The sequence below is a fragment of the Nematolebias whitei genome, chromosome 10 (assembly GCF_014905685.2).
Source record: "Nematolebias whitei isolate Nwh7 chromosome 10, NemWhi1, whole genome shotgun sequence".
Classification (NCBI taxonomy): Eukaryota; Metazoa; Chordata; class Actinopteri; order Cyprinodontiformes; family Rivulidae; genus Nematolebias; species Nematolebias whitei.
In genome coordinates, this window is record NC_056507.1 from 31,090,090 (window position 1) to 31,106,664 (window position 16,575).

The following is a 16,575-nucleotide window of genomic DNA, read 5'->3' on the forward strand; positions in this document are numbered from 1 at the left end:
ACACACATATATATATATATATATATATATATATACATATATATATACACATATATATATATAGGCAACACGGTGGCACAACTGGTAGAGTTGCTGCCTCTCAGCAAGCAGGTCCTTGGTTCATACCCCGGTCCAGGGGTCTTTCTGGGTGGAGTTTGCATGTTCTCTCCGTGCATGCGTGGGTTTTCTCCGGGTACTCCGGTTTCTTCCCACAGACCAAAAACATGCATGTTAGGCTGATTGGTAACTCTAAATTGTCCCTAGGTGTGAATGGTTGTTTGTCTCGTTTGTCTCTATGTGTCCCTGTGATGGACTTGCAACCCGTCCAGGGTGTACCCCGCCCCTCGCACAGTGATTGCTGGACATGGGCACCGGTGACCCCCGTGACCCAAAATGGAATAAACGGGTAAAGGTAATGGATGGATGATATCTATCTGTCTGTCTGTCTGTCTGTCTGTCTGTCTGTCTGTCTGTCTGTCTGTCTGTCTGTCTGCCTCTCTGTCTGCCTCTCTCTCTCTCTCTCTCTCTCTCTCTCTCTCTCTCTCTCTCTCTCTATATATATATATATATATATATATATATATATATATATATATATATATATGTATGTATATATTTACTATGTTCCTGTGTCAAATAAGCACGAGATCCTGAACTGTTCAACAAACATTTTGTTGCTTCTAGTTCTTTATTTGACACAGTTACTAATGGAAAATCAGCCACTTCACTTAATAACCAAACTTCTACAAATCAAATCCCTCCTATAAGTCAATTCTCATTTAATCACACCTTCTCTTTTTCTCCGTTCTCAGTTAGTGAGGTTAATAAAATGTTAAAAAGCCTTGATCCTAAAAAATTTGCAGGACTAGATGAACTGCCACCTTATTTCTTAAGGCTGGCCGCTCATATCATTACAGTCCCTGTGACCCACATCTTTAACCTGTCCATAAGCTGCGAAAGCTAGAGTGGTCTTGACGACTGGCCATTACAGCTGGTCGGGAGCTGCTGCTCCATACTGTTTTAGTCTCTCACCTACTTCCTCATACACCTTCCTCAGCTCCTCTATTGACTGTGCCTCTGTATTTGCATTTGCACAAATGTCTGTTTGGTTTTTGGGAGGTGCTGATGGTTCTGGTAGCATATTTGATGAATGGGGAGGGGACATGTGGGACGATGCAACTCCAGAGGGGGAGTTAACTGTTCTGATTTGAATGGCTTGGCTGATTAAGTCGTCTAAAGACAGTGGCTCATGCCTTCATCATCAAGTTCTAGGAGAGTCTCTGACTGGATGTAGGAGGTGATGTAGTTAATGCAACTGTCTTTATCATCCTGGTTGATTTATGCTGTGTCCCCACTGTCCACAGTTAAGCTCTTTGCTAGTTCAAAAAGTTGGGTGTCTGAGAGTGTGAACAAGCACCCCCTGATGCTCTATGCAAGTTCCTTCCATGCAGTTGACATGTCTGTATTCCCTGATGTAACTCTCAGTGACTAGAGTATGTTGTCCGTCTGTTGCAGCAGTGCGGCTCCTTGACGAGGCATAGATCCTTTCCACCTTGATCTTCCTCCGTAGACACTCACTGGCTTGCTTGACTGACATAATATCTAGGTCATGGCCATCTTGTGGTTCTGTGATCATTGGATCTGTCCCTTTAAGACTGAAGGGGAGGGATCCCGGACGAGCCCCCAAAAATTTGTTGCGGGCCCCGGCTGGCACGGTGACCTCCATAACAAAGATGATATCTGTAAAATAAATGTAGTGTGTAAGAACAGGAACCACAGCGACACTCGTGTCTTTTCTCCAGACTGCATATGAACGTGAGCTAGAAGTTGCCATGAAATAAGCGGTCGGGGCGGGTGCGAGGACCCCAAAGGTTCTGCTCCTCCACAAATTTAATTAAACAGGACTACATCTCTGAAATTAGCAGTCATGAATCCCATATTCTTTACGTTATAAAAAGGAAACTTAAATGACATTAAAACTTTTATGAAATAATATTGATGTAGTTACATCATTTGGGTGTACCACACTACAATCAAATGTTTTAGGTCAGAAGGCCAACTTGCTACTCACAAAAACAGCTTGAGGACAACGAGGCCAAAGTGCCAAAGTTCATGGTCATTAATCCAGGTCAAGGCCAAAGTGGTTCAGAAAAAGGATTGTAAGCTCAATCATCCAATTAGATAACAACAAAAAAATGTTAAATCTTGTCATCTGGACCAGTTTCTGAAGCTGAAAGAAGAAGAAACAGAAGATGAATTCAAAAAGCGTTCAATACAAAAACATAAAACAAAAAATACAAAAACAGAAGATGCAAGCAGAAAACAAAACATTCTTTGTTATATGATATCATGATCGGCCATCAGATGTGTTGAACCCACGTGCAGGAGGATAACAGGAGGCTCAAGGTAGAGATTAAAACATAAATTTATTTACAAACAAAATCAAATTCTGACTGAGCAGCTAAACTCACTGTGACTGGAAGACAAGATGGAGGAAGATCATATCACCATGAGAGGACAATCTGGAGACAATGACAAGCCACAAGGGAGCTGAATAGACTGACACCTGCAGTGATTGACATTGAACACAGGTGAGATGAGGGCTGAACACAAGGTGGGAAAACACTGACAGATGACTGAAAACATGAGGAAACAGGCAAAGACAGGACAAAACCCAGAACCCCTACATATGAAGTTAGCCAACAAGGATTGCTCCTAAAATAAATTTTGCTAAAGAAAATTGATAGATGGCATTAAGTAGACCCGTCAAATCATCTTAACCTGCCAAGAGGTGTAAACATGGCTCACCTGAAACAATGGCTTTGATTTTTTCACAATCATTCTATCCATCCATCCATCCATCCATCCAGTATCTTTACCCACTTCTTCCTTTTTGGGATGCATATTTAATAATTCTGCACCTGCTCATCATCCATCAGTAAACATATTGTCAAAAGATGGAAAACTCTGGCAGGGGCAGTGGGCAGAAAATGAGTGAAAAAGCAGTCCAAGTCCAAAGACAGACTAAATAAAAACTGCATGCCTGAACAGAGCTATAAAATTGCAGCCAATCATCTCGCCTCTTAAATCATAAAGGGCGGGGCTTATTTCTTTATCCTTTTCTGATTGGTCAGTTGCGCCCCGCAACAAATTCCTGTGTGTTTTCTGGATTCGCGGTCCTCCGGCGCGGGTACAACCCAGAAGAGGAGGTGCGTGGCGTGCGTAAAAAAAAAGGACGTGACGTCACGTGACCGCCTCTGACTCCCAAACCATCATCTGAGGAATAACGGGACATATTTGTCCGAACAGCGGCCTGTTAGGCGCTTCCCACCGGACGTCTTTTAACGCGGATAAAACCATAGGATGCTGTTTAAACGGGCGGAAGGATTTTAACAACAATCTCGGACTGAACGGGAGGTAAGTCGTTCAGTGGTTTTTTTTTTTTTTCATTCATTGTTGACCAGTTCGAGATGGAGACAACAAACATATATTTTAAAAAGCGGTTTGTTGTGAAACCTCTAAATGTGTTATTTGACGTGGGGAAGAAGAGGGAGGCTCGGTGACTCACAGGCTGAAGGACGCTCTCCATCCTTCAGCCTGATCACGATGCACCGTATCCTCCCGCTGCTGCATCACCGCCGAAACGTATTTTCCACATCCAGAGCATCAGTCAACACGGAATACACCACCAGGGCTTTGTGTATGTACAAGGAAGACAAAAATGTCCTTCAAACTCCACCGTACATCCACCATGATGCACAGCAGGGAGGAGGCCAACGTGCTTGTTTATCAGTCAGCTGAATTATATAGTCTAATTTATAAACCCAGCCGCCATGCAACATGAATATTTCCTCCCATATATTTAAAGGGGCATGACAAGGCCAGACATATAGAGCACACTCTGATATGTTTAATATCATGTTTATCATAGCTGATTTAACAAATGATGGGCTCAGCTTCTTTAATAAAAGCCCATCAGGTTAAAAACAAGTTATGTTATGTCAGTGCTGATCAGTGAGGCCTATAATGGGTCTGAAGGAGTATTCCCTATAAATCATATATGTCAAACTCAAGGCCCGGGGGCCAAATGTGGCCTTCGTTGACATCTTCTCTGGTCCCCAAGATGTTATTTTAAATGTAAAATACTTTTATCACTTAATTTTTTTCAGTAATCTTTGATTATGATGTCAAAAGTGCAACAGAGAACATCAAATGCGACCAATCAAACTCTTGTTGAGGAGCCTGCAACCAAGAAAAGATGTTGGGTATCTAACTTGAGTTAATGTAGATTCTGAAACTGGCCCTTAGTTTGAAAAAGGTTTGAATTTGGGCCCTTTTGTAATTGACACCTCTGTTCTAAATCAATGGTGCCCAGTCCTGGTACTCCTGTATGCTTTAGATGCTTCTCAGTTTTGACACACCTGATCAATAGACCTTTTTCACGACAACCGGAAGTAGCGTCTCATGGTGCTGGGTTACTTCCGGCTTTCGCGAGTCTATGCAAATGTCGGGCTTTTCTTTCGCTGATGTGGAGGAAATCGCAGCGGTGAATTCTTGAACCAATAAACTTGAGAAAGGATCTCAGTTCTTCCATGAAGAATATATCCACAGCTATCAAGGTAAGAAAAGACGTCGCTTAGCGAGCTAATCGTTAGCTACAACATATGAAGTACATAAACATCGTAATAAAGCCTAATTTAGTGTGCTAATTATTTGGAATATTTGTTTATTTGAGACAGACGTGGTATAAACTTTTAAATGATATTTTAACATCCAGATATGTGTTTGTTATTAAAATTTGTGAAAGAAAACGTACTAGATGTTAGTTATAAGATGCTATGATGCTTGATGTTCAAATTGTGCTTTACTTCTGCATAACTACAGGTCAAGTATTGTCGAGGGACAGGTAGTTGTCTAGATACTTTATTTATGACAGCTGAAGAACTTTGACGTACGATGGACAACTTCTGTACTGAGAGCTTACAGTAACATCTCCCTGCTCAGTGGTTAGTTTGTCTTCTGTTGTTGAGCAGCATAGTCTGTTTTGTTCTGCTGCTGTTTCAGCTCATCTTCAAACTAGAATCTATTACTTGTTTAAAGCCAAATATGTTATAACGAGTATTATATGTATGTGCTAAAAACAGTTATGTTTTAGATCTCACTGGGTGACAGCAGGAGAAAAACTACTTTGTACGTCAGCTGAAATCCCAACCACTTATCGCTCGTCCTAACTTTGGCGCTGGTACCATCCAGATGTGGTCCTGTGCCACAAGGCTCACAGATGTTTTACCAGTGCCCACCTGAGAAGTCCTGCGTAGCGTCATTCTGCACCACATGGCTCCACACTTCCCTGCTCTTCTGCTGATGCTGCAGTCTTCCCAACATGTTTTGTGTCCACACTTCACATCTTCAGTCTCTGCAAGTGTCACTGGAAACGTCTTCTCAGAGGCCAGAACCAGGGAGCAGTCCAGATGTTCTGCAGGGGCACAGCTTCGACTTACTGCTGTTTCCGTGTTGCAGAAGATGTGTGGAGTCTGCTGACATGTTTTACTTCAACACCTTCATCCATGTGTTTATATCAATGCAGTAAGAATCATAAAATGTACAAATCACACTTTTGTTCCTTCACATTTTTAATATTCAGTCTCAAGTTGTGAATCACTGTAAATACTGTAAATAGTTGTTACTCATGAAAAATACATAAATGTGCCAATTTCTTTAAAATGAAATTGCATAATTTGGGAAAAAAAAATCTATAATCCACTATCAATTTATAGTGTACAGTTAAAATGTTAAATAGTTAAGTTTTTTTTTGTTTTTACTAGATATTGTAAATTACACTTGTTTTCCTTTCAATACAACTGAATCAATCCACAAATTAAATAAAAAAACTGTACAGTATGCTGCTCAAGTGTGTTTTAATTGAAGAATGTTTAAAATAATTCAAAACCTTTAAACAACTAATTACATAACACTAGAACAATATGTAACAAGCTTGGGTATGGATGTTATTTTTATTTTATAAACTTACTGCAACAATTAGGACTTTCATCCAAGGACATAATTTATACACAGAAAAGACACTTGGGTTTGTCTACAAGTAAGCAGGAGACTGTTCCAAGATACAATATACATTTTATTAACACTAAGTTAAAAACTTATTCTTATTGGAGGCAATAATGATTCTTAAAATAAATATTCAGCCAAGGCTGAGGCTTTCCAGTGTTCAATCAACTAAAAGACAAATGGATGGTTCAAGGTAACACATGAGCAGAAATTCACCCACAAGCTGATGCACGAGACACGAGTGGAACGGAACCTACACGAGACTGGACTGCCACCTTCAACCTGGAACATAAATACTAAATTAAGTAAACAAAAATAAACATGAATCATAATCATATATAGGAATTACAAAACAAACAAACATAGGCCTCACATTCACATATAAAAATAGTTGAAAATGGCTCCAGCCTTTAGTTCAGCCAATCTTCTCTCAGGTAAGACACTGACTAATTATGGTGACTCAAGCAGGAGTGAGAGTCCACCAACACAGGACTGAGCAGAATGAGGACAGCTGGGAGTTCACCTGTAAAACCACAAAATAAAATACGATTAGCAAGATTGTTTCAATTATTGAGCTTATTGACATTATTATTATTATTGATGACATTATTTCTGTGAAGATCAATACATTTTGTGAGTCAGTGCATGTAACTTGATCTCACTATGACTTACATGACAAGTTTATAATGTACCATCTTACTGTGATATTTACCTGTGGGTGGATGTGCCACCAGGTGAAGTGAGTTTCACGTGGACAGCAGCTTCAGCCTGGCTAGCTTTCTGTGAGAGGACAAGCTGCTGTTTCTGAGCTCTCTAAAAGCAGACTCCCTCTTAGCTGGTGCGGTGAAATTATTCCAGGTGAAGAGAAAGAAACAGCTCAACCTTTAATGCAGCTGGTGGTAGCTCTGTGGCCAAAATCCTCCTGAGTGAAATGCAGCTACATACAAGTGCTCCCTGGCTTTATGCAGAAGTTGTGACCATCATCTCCTCTGATCGCTTGGATCCACTGCCTCCTTTGGTCTGGGTACGTCGTGAAAAGCATGGTAGGACAGAAATGGTTGTTTTCTTGCCCCACAAGAACAACCAGGACCTGAACAAAAGAAACCGCTCCGAGACTGAGACGTTTCCCTCACTGTCTAATGCTAACGCTATAGCCACTGGAAGTTGTTTAACACCACATCCGCTTTAAAACCCAGAAGCATGAAAAAGGTCTATTAAGAGGCTTCCGCAGAACTGGAAGACAAGCTACAGAGCAGGGAAACTACCAACAAGTGCATGATAGTGTCCCTTGAAGACCAGCTCTGTGCCTTAACTGCTTATTATTATCTGCTCTCCCCACACAGTTTGGGCTTTAAGGCAGCAGAGACAGACGTTTGAGCTCCTGTTTGCAAGTGAAGGAGACCACCGAGCAGCAATCATGGCCGGTAAGCTTTACCTTGCTGTTTTTCTTCAGTTTGTTGTCAAGTTTAAGCTCGTTGAAGTCTCTTTTAAATGTCTTTGTGACTTTGGTGTTGAATTCTCTTTCTGCGTGCTAGAAAACAACTTCCCTCCCCTGCCACGGTTCATCCCCCTCAAGCCATGCTTCTACCAAGACTTCAATGAAATCCCAGACCAGCGACGCACCATGTGCAAGAGGCTCTACTACCTCTGGCTCTGTGAGTGCTCCTGCAGGGAAACGCCTGCATGTTGAAGAATGATAAATGATTCAGGTCTCTCTTGTCAATGAGTCCCCGAGGTTCAATGGGATTAACCTGTATAAGTAAAGGTTGAATAAAAGAATGTCACAGCTGCTGTAGTTAGAGTGAGTGGTGCTTATGTTGCTCACCACGTACAGCCACGCTGGGATTTTATGTGACAAACCAACAAAAAGTACACTGTTGTGAAGTGGGAGGAAAATTATGTGTGGTTTCCAAAATGAACACAAATGCACGCCACATTTTGTTGATTTTTATTTGCAAAAAGTTTTGAAAATCTTTTTCTATCCACTACGCAATACAACAAGCCTAAACTAGTTTTGTCCAAAATTTGTGACTTGTGTCTAGTTTTTGTTTATTATCACGTAAGTCCTTTGAAAACAAGAACGTAAGTCCAGTGACCAAGTGATTTATTGTCACTTTTGGTTCTAGTAAAGTGGAACTAGAAAATTAAATATTTAACAAACTGTAGCTGCAGTTCAAATTGTGTTTATCGCGTTATAGAGATGAAATGTTAGTACTTAAGTATGGCAGCTCTCCTTTGAATTCAAATTTGTCAGAATCATCTTTATAGTCATTGCACAGAAACACAGCAAAATTACATTTCAGACAGTCGTCCCAAGAGAAAACAAACATGGGTAGACGGAAATGCCTGAGGCCGCAGCCTCGTGGGAATCACCGCCCTTTCCATTTAGAAAAGGAAAAGAGAAAACATGAGGAAAGAGTAGGAAAAAAAATAAAAAAATCTCACACTGTGTCCCGTAAAGCAGTGGTCCTCAACCCCCGGGCCGTGGACCGGTACTGGTCTGTGGGTCAGTGGGTAATGGGCCGCACAGAAGGGGAAAAAATGTTTTATTTAGAAAAATCACCAGATTCTCTCTACCACATCAGTCTATGCAATTCACTCCTGTTTGGTATCAGTCAGACCTCCATTGCACGACTACAACTGGTCCAGAATGCAGCAGCCCGATTTTTAACCAGTACAGGTAAAAGAGAGCACATTACACCAGTTTTGGCCTCACTGCACTGGTTACCGGTTCACCTTCGAATCCAGTTCAAAATACTCATGTATGTCTACAAATCGCTGAACAGTTTCGCCCCGTTCCCTGAGGTCAGCGGACCAGTTGCTCCTCACAGTTCAAGGAACTCGTCTTAAGCGCAGAGGTGACAGGGCCTTCTCTGTAGCAGGACCAAGACTTTGGAACGAGTTACCTCTGCTTGTCAGACAGGCCCCCTCCCTCTCGGTTTTCAAATCCCGTTTAAAAACTCACTACTATTCAGTAGCTTTCAACACCAGATGATCTGTGTTTTGAACCTGTACGCTCCGCACTGGTTTGTCGTCATATTTATTATCTGCATCACAAAATTGCCTGCCTGACAAAGATCGACTATAAAACTATAACTAAATAAAACTATAATTTTAACAAGCTTCCTAATATCACATCAGAGCTGTCGCTTCACATTTTTGCTTCTGCTCAAAAAAATCTCTGCCCTTAAAAATTCAAAGTCATGGGTAATTTTATTATAACTCACAAAAATAAAATTAAATGTTTTGCACTAGGCACACGTTTCTGTGCTTTTGTGAACAATCTGATGTGTGGATCCCTGCAGGAGTTATCTGAACTTTCACCGAACTGATGAAACAGACGATCTCAGCTCATGAAGCTGTTTGTCGTGCAGTCAGAGTATTTGAAACAAAAAATGTTTTAAAAGTTTGTAAAATGCACCAGAATGCAGGAAATGGCATCTACTTTATTCAATATTCTGTTGGGAAGGACCCCCAGACCACGCCGCCCCCGCCCCCCATCCGTGAAAATATTGTCTAACATCAATAAAGTCCACGCTCAATAGTCCAGGTATACAATCCAACATTTTTCAGTCAGGTCATCTGGACAGTTTCTTTTTTTTGTGCTGAAACGTTTCGCCTTTGATCCAGAAGTTTGTGATAAGATAGTCTCTTTGGTAACTGTCCAGATGATCTGACTGAGGAATGTTGGATTGTATACCTGGATTATTGAGCATGGACTTTGTTGTTTTCAACCAGTTTGACACGATTGTCAACAAGGAAGAGGGCTGGCAATGGAGGACGGGGCGTACCAAAGAGACCATCTTATCACCAACATAACTGGTTTGTTCCACTTGGAGTAAGCTGTTGGGGGAAGAATCAGTTTTGTTGTGTGTTTCCTTGACTGATGAAGCCTTCTGGATCAAAGGCGAAACGTTTCAGCACAAAAAAAGAAACTGTCCAGATGACCTGACTGAAAAATGTTGGATTGTCTGACATCAAACTGGTCCGTGGCGCATGGGTTGTGGACCACTGGCATAAAGGACACAGTGTGAGGTTGCAAAAAAACCTCAGCACAAGAAAAGGCAACATGAAGGCACGCAGGACAAAGAGCAGGGGAAGGAGTGACAGTTAAAACGTTTCCCTCTTCGCCGAGAGCAAGAAGGAAAAATAAAAGTTATTATTTCAATATTATCTTATCATTATTGCACTTCACAAAATACTAATTATTGCTTTTGTTTAATTTAAAAAAAAAATAATAACCCCTCTGATATAAATTACTTGTATGGAAACTTTATATCAATCAAATTAATATTTGTGACCAAAACAACAGCTCTTCAGTTTTAAATAACGTCTGTTTTCTCCCAATTTTACTTTACAACTAAAATGTTTATTAAATGCTGTGTTTGTAGCTGTATCTTATCTAGAAATTGGATGATTGAAAACCAAATGTTGTGAATATTTTGATGTTTCTAATTGTTGAAATAACTTTAAAATTACGGTAACATTTACTTCCATTGCAGATCCATACAAATAAAAGGTTTTATCATTAGATTTGTTAGGATTTTTGTGTTATCATAGCGGGTGTTCATGTATTTGATGACAGGAGTGTTGATCAGTATTATCCAAACTGTGGGCATTCCTGGCTGGGGCGTCTGGTAAGAGCTTTCAGAGTTGATTCAGTGCAACACACGCTGTATGTGTTATGATGATGGCTGTACGCTGCACTTTATTGAAAGTGTGTGTGTGTGTCCTCTTCATCTTGTTCATGTGAACTTCATTATTAAATAAGAAACTGCTTTTAATCTGTAGAAGTGGAAACTTCGTCAAACTAAAGAAACCTTTGACATTGTAACAGAAATCCATACGATCATCAAATCGTAGGTTATCTCTTAAATAAACTTTACATCCAGTGAAAAGATCAAAAACCAGTCACTGAAAAACAAATATATAAATTGTGGAATATTAAAAATATTTTATGAGTGCTGTGACCAGTGAGAAGATTAAGATAAAAAGATTTAAAAGGTAGTTTGTGAGAATAAAGCTTTCAAAAAGTTTTAAGTTCAATTTTTCTAAATCTATAGGAAATGTTTTTCAGTCAAGACCAGATAATTTGCAAAGATGATAAAATTATTTACTTATAAATAAAAGAATCAAACATTTGTGGTAAACAACACTATAATCCTATCTATCAACCAATTTTTCTCTCCAAAAACAAGATTTTTACATTAATCTAGTTTCCATAAATCTTGAGAGCTGGAGCTCTATTTTTCTGTGGATGTAAACTCCTGACACGTTTTGGTCCAAAAGTTGTTCATTCTGAGATCAAACTGGATGAACTGTGCCCATTTTCTCACAATTTGGTGCCTCCAACTATTTGTTTTATTTTATTTAACCTTTATTCATACAGGTAGTCTCATTGAGTCACGAGAACTCATTTTCAAGAGCAACAAAGTTCATGCTCAATCACGCAGGTACGAAATCCAAACTGTCCAGATGACCTGACTGAGCATTATTGGATTTGGTACCTGGATGATTGAGCATGAACTTTGTTGCCTTGAACCACTTTGGCTGCCTGCCTGGGAGGAGTTGACAGGGGACAGGACGTCCCCCAGAAACCATCTTATCTCCAGCAAACTGGTTAGTCCCTTAAGAAGTTTACTGCTTGGTGGGGAAACAGTTTACTTGGAACTCCTCAGACTGACGAAGCTCTCCGGATAGAGGGTGAAACGTCTCTACAAAAAAGAAACTGTCCAAATTCATTTTCAAGAGAGACCTGTATGGGAGCAGGGTTAGGGGCCTTTCTCAGTGGCACAGAGTGGGGCAAATGAGGGTGGAGGCAGGTGTTTCACATTTTCCACACACATTTTGTAGTGGTCGGTCCTGGGAGTTGAACCGGCGACCTTCTGATCACTGGCCCACCTTCTCTAACCTCTGCACCACCTCTCCCTAGTAATCTAAGGATTACTAGAATTACTAAGGATCACTCCCTAACTGGTCCCCAGTGAGATTCTACCTTTCCAGGGCATTCACCTTTTTGTTTCCAGTCTTAAATCATGGCGTCTTTTCTGCTCCTTCTTGGTGACAGTGAACACTGCCACGCTCGCTGTGAATCTCATCGGCTGCCTGGCGTGGATGTGTGGAGGTGGAGGAGCCATTAACTTCGGCCTGGCCTTCCTCTGGCTCATCCTCTTCACTCCTTGTTCCTATGTTTGCTGGTTTAGACCCATCTATAAGGCGTTTAAGTAAGCACTTTCACCCTCGCGCGCACGCACACACACACACACGCACGCACGCACACACACACACACACACACACACACACACACACACACACACACGCACACACGCACACACACACACACACACACACAGGTTTGTTTTGCTATCTTTGTGGGGCCTTTGCATTGACTTCCATTCATTTCTCATTCATTTCTATAGCCTAACCATGACCTTTATCCATAACCTAACCATTACCAGTACATACCTAACCCTAAACCTAACACATCCTCAATTCACACCTTAGTCCTAAACCTAGCCCCTAACCCACCAACGGGACTTCTTATGGGGCCCGGGCTTTGGGCCCCATAAGGAGCAGTTGGTCCTCACAATGTAGTATAAGTTGGAAAAATGGGCCTCACAAAGTAGCATAAACAAGGACACACACACACACACACACCACTTTAATGAATCTGCTGCTCTGTTCAGTCACATACTGAGTCAGTCGTCCCCTCTGTGCAGGACGGACAGCTCCTTCAACTTCATGGCTTTCTTCTTCGTCTTCATGGCTCAGGTGTTGATCAGTATTATCCAAACTGTGGGCATTCCTGGCTGGGGCGTCTGGTAAGAGCTTTCAGAGTTGATTCAGTGCAACACACGCTGTATGTGTTATGATGATGGCTGTACGCTGCACTTTATTGAAAGTGTGTGTGTGTGTGTGTGTGTGTGCATTAGCAAAACATTTTAACAAAACATTTAGAAAGTAATCATTGGATATTTATAGCAGATGAGCTTTTTGTGTCAGCCTTTGTCAAGATGGCCACCACAGCTGTAGCTGTAAATAATTTGGTGTGGTAGTAGCTGAGCATCAACCCGAACTAGAGACGCACCGATCTGATACCAACATCGATATCGGGGGGGAAAAAACCTTCTGGATCGAGTATCGGTGACATTGTGACCGATCCATGACTGGGCAGATCTGTTCACTCTAATTCTATGCTTTGTGCTCTGAGTACTAGCGAACTGACTGAAGAAATTAAAGTTGTGTTGTTTTTACATGCTTGACCGAGCTTGTGAAGCTCTTGGTGTGTTTAAGTGTGCTGTTATGGTGCAGAGTTTTCAATAAATGTGTAATTCAGTACACAAAACAAATAAAAAAAAAATAATTAAAAAATACTTTATTAATTTTTTTAATATTTGTTTTATGTACTGAATGTTTTAAGTTAATTCAGCACTGGGTTTGTAAACTCAATCATCCAGGTAGACAACAAAAATGGCTAAATCATGTCATCTGGACCAGATGACATGATTTAGCCATTTTTGTTAATTCAGCACAGTTTTTCTGTATCGACCGACACTAAACAACAAGCATCGCTATCGGATCGGAAGTGGAAAAAAGTGGATCGGTGCATCCCTAACCCGAACACGTAAAGTACTCCGAGCGCTAACTCATCATGAGATGTTAGTATAAAACTGTTAGGAGTCAACTCTGTCTGCCTGTTAGCAAAATATCTCATGAACCACTGAAACTTTCAGAATGTAATCGTTGAATGTACTTCTGCAAAAATGAGTCAAACCATTACAACATGGTCAGCCAGCTGACTTTAAAACTTGGTACATTTCAGTAAATGTTGCTAATATTTTGTGCTAAAAATTGATGTGGTAGTACTTTGTACCTTAGTCATCCCTAACAAATAATCTGAACAGATTACGCCACATCTCACTTCAAGGTTTGACCAAAACAGCTGTAATTGTCGATTCTCAATATAAAATATTAGTCTAAACCTCTGGGATGAAAGGTGGGGTGTGTGGAATGCTAGGTTTAATTAGCCTTTTTATTTAAAGCTTCAGTTTTGACTAAGGATGCACGATATTATCAGCATGGTATCGGACGATATTAGCGTTAAAGTTAAATATCAGACATCGGCCATTCCATCAAAATAACTCACTGATATAAAAGACGCCGTTTTTGTGTGACACCCCAGTAACTGCAGCGCCAGCACAATGTGACGACGTCATGTGCGCCTACCTGATCTGTTCACAGAGGAGAAGTCAAAATGTACTATGCACTACTACTTATGCACTTTTCACTTGTTGCTTGTGAACAGGTTCAGTTGAGATTTGTGAAAATTTACAAGTTTGCACAGTTTGAGTGTTGTCAGTGTTAGAGAGCGTAAATGTCATGAATAAATTGGACATTAAACATAATCCAAGTTGAAGGGTTACATCATTTTCAGCCCCCTTTGTGGCATCTGCATATCACATCAATATCGGTATCGATATCGACCAAATAAGTTTTAACATATCGGATATCGGCCAAAAATCCAACATTGTGCATCCCTAGTTTTGACAAACATTTGTGTGTTTACAGCCTGTTCATATACTAACACTGAATTTAAAATGATTTGTCCTCAGCGGCTGGTTTGCCACCATCACCTTCTTCAGCACCAACCTCGGCTCAGCTGTGGTCATGCTGATCCCCACCATCATGTTCACCGCGGTGGCCGTGCTCTCCTTCGTCGCCCTTTCAAAGGTGATCGTTTTGTTTATGTTTTTTGTTTCTGGTAAAGCCTAAAAGGATGATTTTGAGTGATTCATCGTATGTGCTGTAATTCTTCAGGTTCATAACTTCTACCGTGGCAGCGGTGGCAGCCTGGGTAAAGCCCAGGAGGAGTGGGCCACGGGGGCCTGGAAGAACCCGCACGTCCAGCAAGCAGCTCAGCAGGCGGCGATGGGAGCTGCACAGGGAGCCATGCAGCAGAACCAGTACTCAGCGGCCCCCACCTACAACTACGACGACCCTATGTAGAACAGACGAGGGGGGGTCTGACAGCAGAGAGCTAAAAAGGGATCAATTAACAAACACAACTCAGAATTAGGTGCCCTTCATTTCACCACAGATGAAATTAAAACAATAAAAGTTAGGGAGGTGGAAGTGTACTTAGAATAAAATTTGACACATTGGATTAAATAACCAGATTAGTCACACTTCTGTCAACAAACCCTAAAGACAAACATGTTTTGCTGCATAATTTTAGTTGTCCAGTGTGGGTTTATATCAAATATCCATATTTTATGCCCAAAATAATAATAATAATTAATTAATAATAATCTCCTGAGCTTCGTCTTCTTCAAGTTCGTTCCTGCATCAACGTCACCAAGCTACGCTTTGTTTTGACGCATTCAACCTCTTATTTTAATAACGCGCAGCTACATAAGTGTTTATTCTTTGTAGCTTCGACGCTAACAAAATGTTAACACATTTGTCCGTTTTTGGTAGACAATTCAGCGAGCAGGTCACTCATGAAAAATGTCAAGGAAACCTTTAAGAAAAACTTCTCCCTCTAGAAGTAAGTTGACATTTCTCAAAATATTTTTTATTTATTATTTTGGCAAAAGTTAAACGCTTCCACTAGCAGCTAGCTAGCTTAGCTTAGGACAAAGACAAGTAAAAGCTTGTTGGGTTTTGTTCACATGCAACAAAAACACGACAGCCCTCATTCTGTGACTTGTTTCTTTCCTGAAAAGTCTTTAAAGGCAGATTTATACCTTTTTTGTGTTAAAGGACTTTCCTTTGTTTCAAGTGCTAAGCTAAGTTGCTAGCAATAGCTTCATATTTATCCTATAGTTGAGATAAATATTGTGACTATGACCACTTGTTAATCTTTAGAGAACGTTTAAAGTTTGAGATGTTTTTTTTTTTACTATAACCTTCATATTTACTATCATTTGTAAAGAAAATACAGTTTGTTTGGTGACCTGTTTAGTTAGTTTAATCTGATGATGTTTCAGTTCCACTCTGTGTTCGTTATATCAGTGATTCCCAACCCTGGTCCTCGAGGAACACTATCCTGCATGTTTAAGTTTTTCCCCTGCTCCAACACACCTGATTCAGTGATTTGATTACTTTCTCAAGTTCTGCAGGAGCCTGTAAATCACCCATTTATTCAAATCAGGTGAGTCAAAGCAGGGAAACAACTAAAACATGCAGGGTGGCGTTCCTCAAGGACCAGAGTTGGGAACCATTGCTTTATATTCTCAGGAAAGGTCTAACAGTTGTTTTTAAGCCCATTGGGTTCCTTTTATGTTTATTTTTTGCTCCTATTGAACTACTGAGGGTTTAGTTTAGTCTTTATATATACCAGTTAAATGTTTAGCAGGTTGACTTCAGTTTGATGAATTTATAAGTTTTGAAGTGAAGCACACGCAGCATTTAGGGATTTAAACTCATCGGACAAACATTCCAGATCAGCAGTGTAAAGACGAAAAGTCAAAGAAAACCAATACAGGTTTGACAAACAGTAAATGGTA

At 40.5% G+C, this 16,575-nt stretch overlaps 1 protein-coding gene across 1 annotated transcript; it reads left to right on the plus strand.

Annotated features, from left to right (window-relative positions):
- The first annotated feature begins 3,242 nt into the window (after nt 1-3,242).
- Nucleotides 3,243-16,232, plus strand: scamp5a (secretory carrier membrane protein 5a). Its single transcript, XM_037683599.1, has 7 exons — nt 3,243-3,417; nt 7,410-7,490; nt 7,602-7,721; nt 12,134-12,290; nt 12,787-12,888; nt 14,680-14,797; nt 14,885-16,232. The coding sequence occupies exons 2-7, from the start codon at nt 7,484-7,486 to the stop codon at nt 15,071-15,073; spliced, it is 693 nt and encodes a 230-aa protein (XP_037539527.1). The 5' UTR covers nt 3,243-3,417; nt 7,410-7,483; the 3' UTR covers nt 15,074-16,232.
- Nucleotides 16,233-16,575: the final 343 nt, after the last annotated feature.